Genomic DNA, 2902 nt, shown 5'->3' with positions numbered 1-2902 from the left:
CCCAGGAACCCACTCTGGGGACAGCTCCAGCTGCCAAATCCACACCAATTCCTATCCCGAAGGGCCCGCGGGCACACAGTCCCCTGACTCAGCGGAAGCCAGACTCCGGGCTAACCCTCCAGGAGAGCGGCGTCCCTGGCCTCAGACAGATGAGCTTCAAGTCCAACACCCTGGAACGGTCAGGCATCGGGCTGAGCAGCTACCTCTCAGCCGAGAAGGCTCCCAGCCCCCAAACCAGCACCTCTCTGGAAAAAGGCTCCTTCCTGGACAGGATCTCGCCCAGCGTCTTGCGTAATTCCCGGCCGCGCCCAGCCTCCTTGGGCACCGGGAAGGACTTCGAGGGTATCCAGGTGGGCAAGCTGGCTGACCTGGAGCAGGAGGGGGGCCCCAAGCGCCTGTCTTTCCAGGGGCAGAGCCGAGACAAGCTGCCCCGGCCCCCCTGTGTCAGTGTCAGGATCTCCCCCAAGGGGGTGTCAGATGAACACAGAAGGGAGGCGCTGAAGAAGCTGGGCCTGCTGAAGGAGTAGGCCACTGGCCACCAGCCCCAGCCACACAGCCCCGCCCCGCACCCCACTGCCCGGGCTGGGGCCCAGAGCTCGACTCAGGAGCTACACGGGGTCAGCTCCTCTCCAGTGGTCTCCTCTCTCTGGGAGAGAGACTGGAGCACACATTTATATTCAGAGAAGCTGTGCCAATGAAAGTGAAGTCACTCAGTCGTGCCCGACTCTTTGCAACCCCATGGACTGCAGCCCACCGGGCTCCTCTGTCCATGGGATTCTCCAGGCAAGAGTACTGGAGTGGGTTGCCATTCCCTTCTCCAGGGGATCTTCCTGACCCAGGGATTGAACCCGGGTCTCCTGCATTGCAGGAGACGCTTTACCGTCTGAGCCACACGGAAGCCCTCAGTGCCTGTGCAAATAATCCTGAAGAGGATTTCCACAGGAGGCTATGCGTGTGTGTGTGTGTGTGTGTGTATTATTCGCTGTACATATCACTGATGCTATTTATATGACACAAGGAGTCATTGCTCAGAATTCTGCTCTGGTTGAAAATTTTCTTATGTCGGGTAGAGTTCAGCCTAGAACTGAGTGTAAAGGCATGGCTGAGCCTGAGAAAAATAGTCAAATGAGACAATAGTTGTACCCGTGACATTAGGCAAATGCAGGGTCACGTGAAACGTGGGTCCCTCAGAATCCCGGCAGTGGATGGAGACTGGCTCAGCCCTTGCTGGAGTCCCCTCTCGCTTCTGGCCTTCTGGACAGGGGCCCACAGCCAAGGAGTCTGTCTGCAGCCCTCTCTCACTGTCCTTAGTCCTGAGGATCAGACACATCCTGACAATCTTGTTGGTCTGTGGAGGCGGGATGAATGTCTACACATCACACTTCCCCTGGGGAAGGTCTTGTCCTTGGGCTTGTTAAATTCAGTAATAAACTATGACGGGCCCTGACTCCGAGATCCCTGTTTTTCCTGCTCTGGATCTTCCATCTGCACAGGACTGAAGCCAGGGCTGGGTCAACAGTGAGTTAGGAACTCAAGCCTAGAGACATTGTAAATACCAAGAAACTCTTGAAAGCCTTTGTCTATGTGATTGCAAGTTATTTTTTGATTTCCTCAATTCCTATGGAAAATCAGCACACTACATTCTCTGCTAATTATTTATTTATAGACTGTCAGAGCTGGGAGGGACTGTAGAGACACTCTAATCCAATCCTGTTAGGGAAGGGAAGTGACTCATCATGGTCACTGTGCCATTAGTGACAGAGCTGACATCAGAGCTGGGGCTCCCATTCCTGCCCACACTGCAGGCCCCTCCCCTCCAGCAGGGCCCTTGTCCATCCACACAGCACCCTCAGGACCGGCAGTCACCAGCAGAAGTCTAACCTGAAAGCTCTTCAAGCTCTAAAGTGTCTTCTGAAACAGCAGAGATTAAATGTTCAGGATCATATTTAGTGTTGTGGCTTCTTATTTAATTTGGGAAAGTAGTCATCTAATGACTCATATTAATCCCAAATTCCCTGACCAAGTCATGCAACTTGCAAATACACCAGAGGGTACTGTGGGTAGGTGGTATGGGCTTACGAATACAAGCCCGGAGATTGGACATAGCTGGACATAGCCCCTGCTTCCCCTTAGGAAATAAATACTGTTCAGAGACGTGACCTGGTTGGAGTCCACGATGCCCAAATATGGGGGGCGGATAAAGGGAAGCAGGTTGAAAGTGTGCCCTGTAGGTCTGCTGAGCATTTCTGGACCATGTCCTTAGGACCCAGCACATCAAGGCTCAGTGTTTCTGAAAATGATGAGAGGGTTAAGGTAAGGACAACAAATGACTGCACCCTGCTCTGGCATGTGGGGTGTGGGTGCATGTGAGGTGTGGGTGTGACAGTTTCTGTATACACTCCACACACACATACACACCCAAAAGCCTACCACCTTGCTCCTACCCTGGGTGAGAACCAGGCCTGTCACAGCCAACAGGGTCTCCCATGATGGGCTGAGTCACGTATTACCTCAGAACCCCCCTACCCCAGCCTCCAAGAGAGAAGGCCTTTCCTGCATGGTCCACCACAATGCATTGGGTTGAACTGCTTCTTAAGATGCAACTTGATGAAAGCTCACTTTATTTTTTATTAATTTCCGTGATAAACAGGGAAGCTTGGGGCTAGCTCTAAAGTATGACTTGGTAGGAACCTGGGGCCCTGGCACCAACACAAGGCTGACTAATATGGGTTGGTCAGGGGCTGCTGCTGCTAAGTCACTTCAGTCGTGTCCAACTCTGTGCGACCCCATAGACGGCAGCCCACCCGGCTCTCCTGTCCCTGGGATTCTCCAGGCAAGAATACTGGAGTGGGTTGCCATTTCCTTCTCCAACACACGAAAGTGAAAAGAGAGGACTGGAGTG

General features: G+C 53.2%; 1 protein-coding gene across 1 annotated transcript in view; it reads left to right on the top strand.

Moving 5' to 3' along the window:
* The window catches only part of LOC104998881 (chromosome unknown open reading frame, human C1orf116), a 13156-nt gene extending 11211 nt beyond the window's left edge, over positions 1-1945 (top strand). The window contains exon 6 of the mRNA XM_010854266.1: positions 6-1945. Coding sequence (XP_010852568.1) covers positions 6-527 — 522 coding nt within the window. The 3' untranslated portion in view covers positions 528-1945. The remainder of the gene's footprint in view (positions 1-5) is intronic.
* Positions 1946-2902: the final 957 nt, after the last annotated feature.

The sequence above is a fragment of the Bison bison genome, unplaced genomic scaffold (genome assembly GCF_000754665.1).
Source record: "Bison bison bison isolate TAMUID 2011002044 unplaced genomic scaffold, Bison_UMD1.0 scf7180017864338, whole genome shotgun sequence".
In the NCBI taxonomy this organism is placed as follows: domain Eukaryota; kingdom Metazoa; phylum Chordata; class Mammalia; order Artiodactyla; family Bovidae; genus Bison; species Bison bison.
This window is presented reverse-complemented; position numbering and strand designations above follow the sequence as displayed.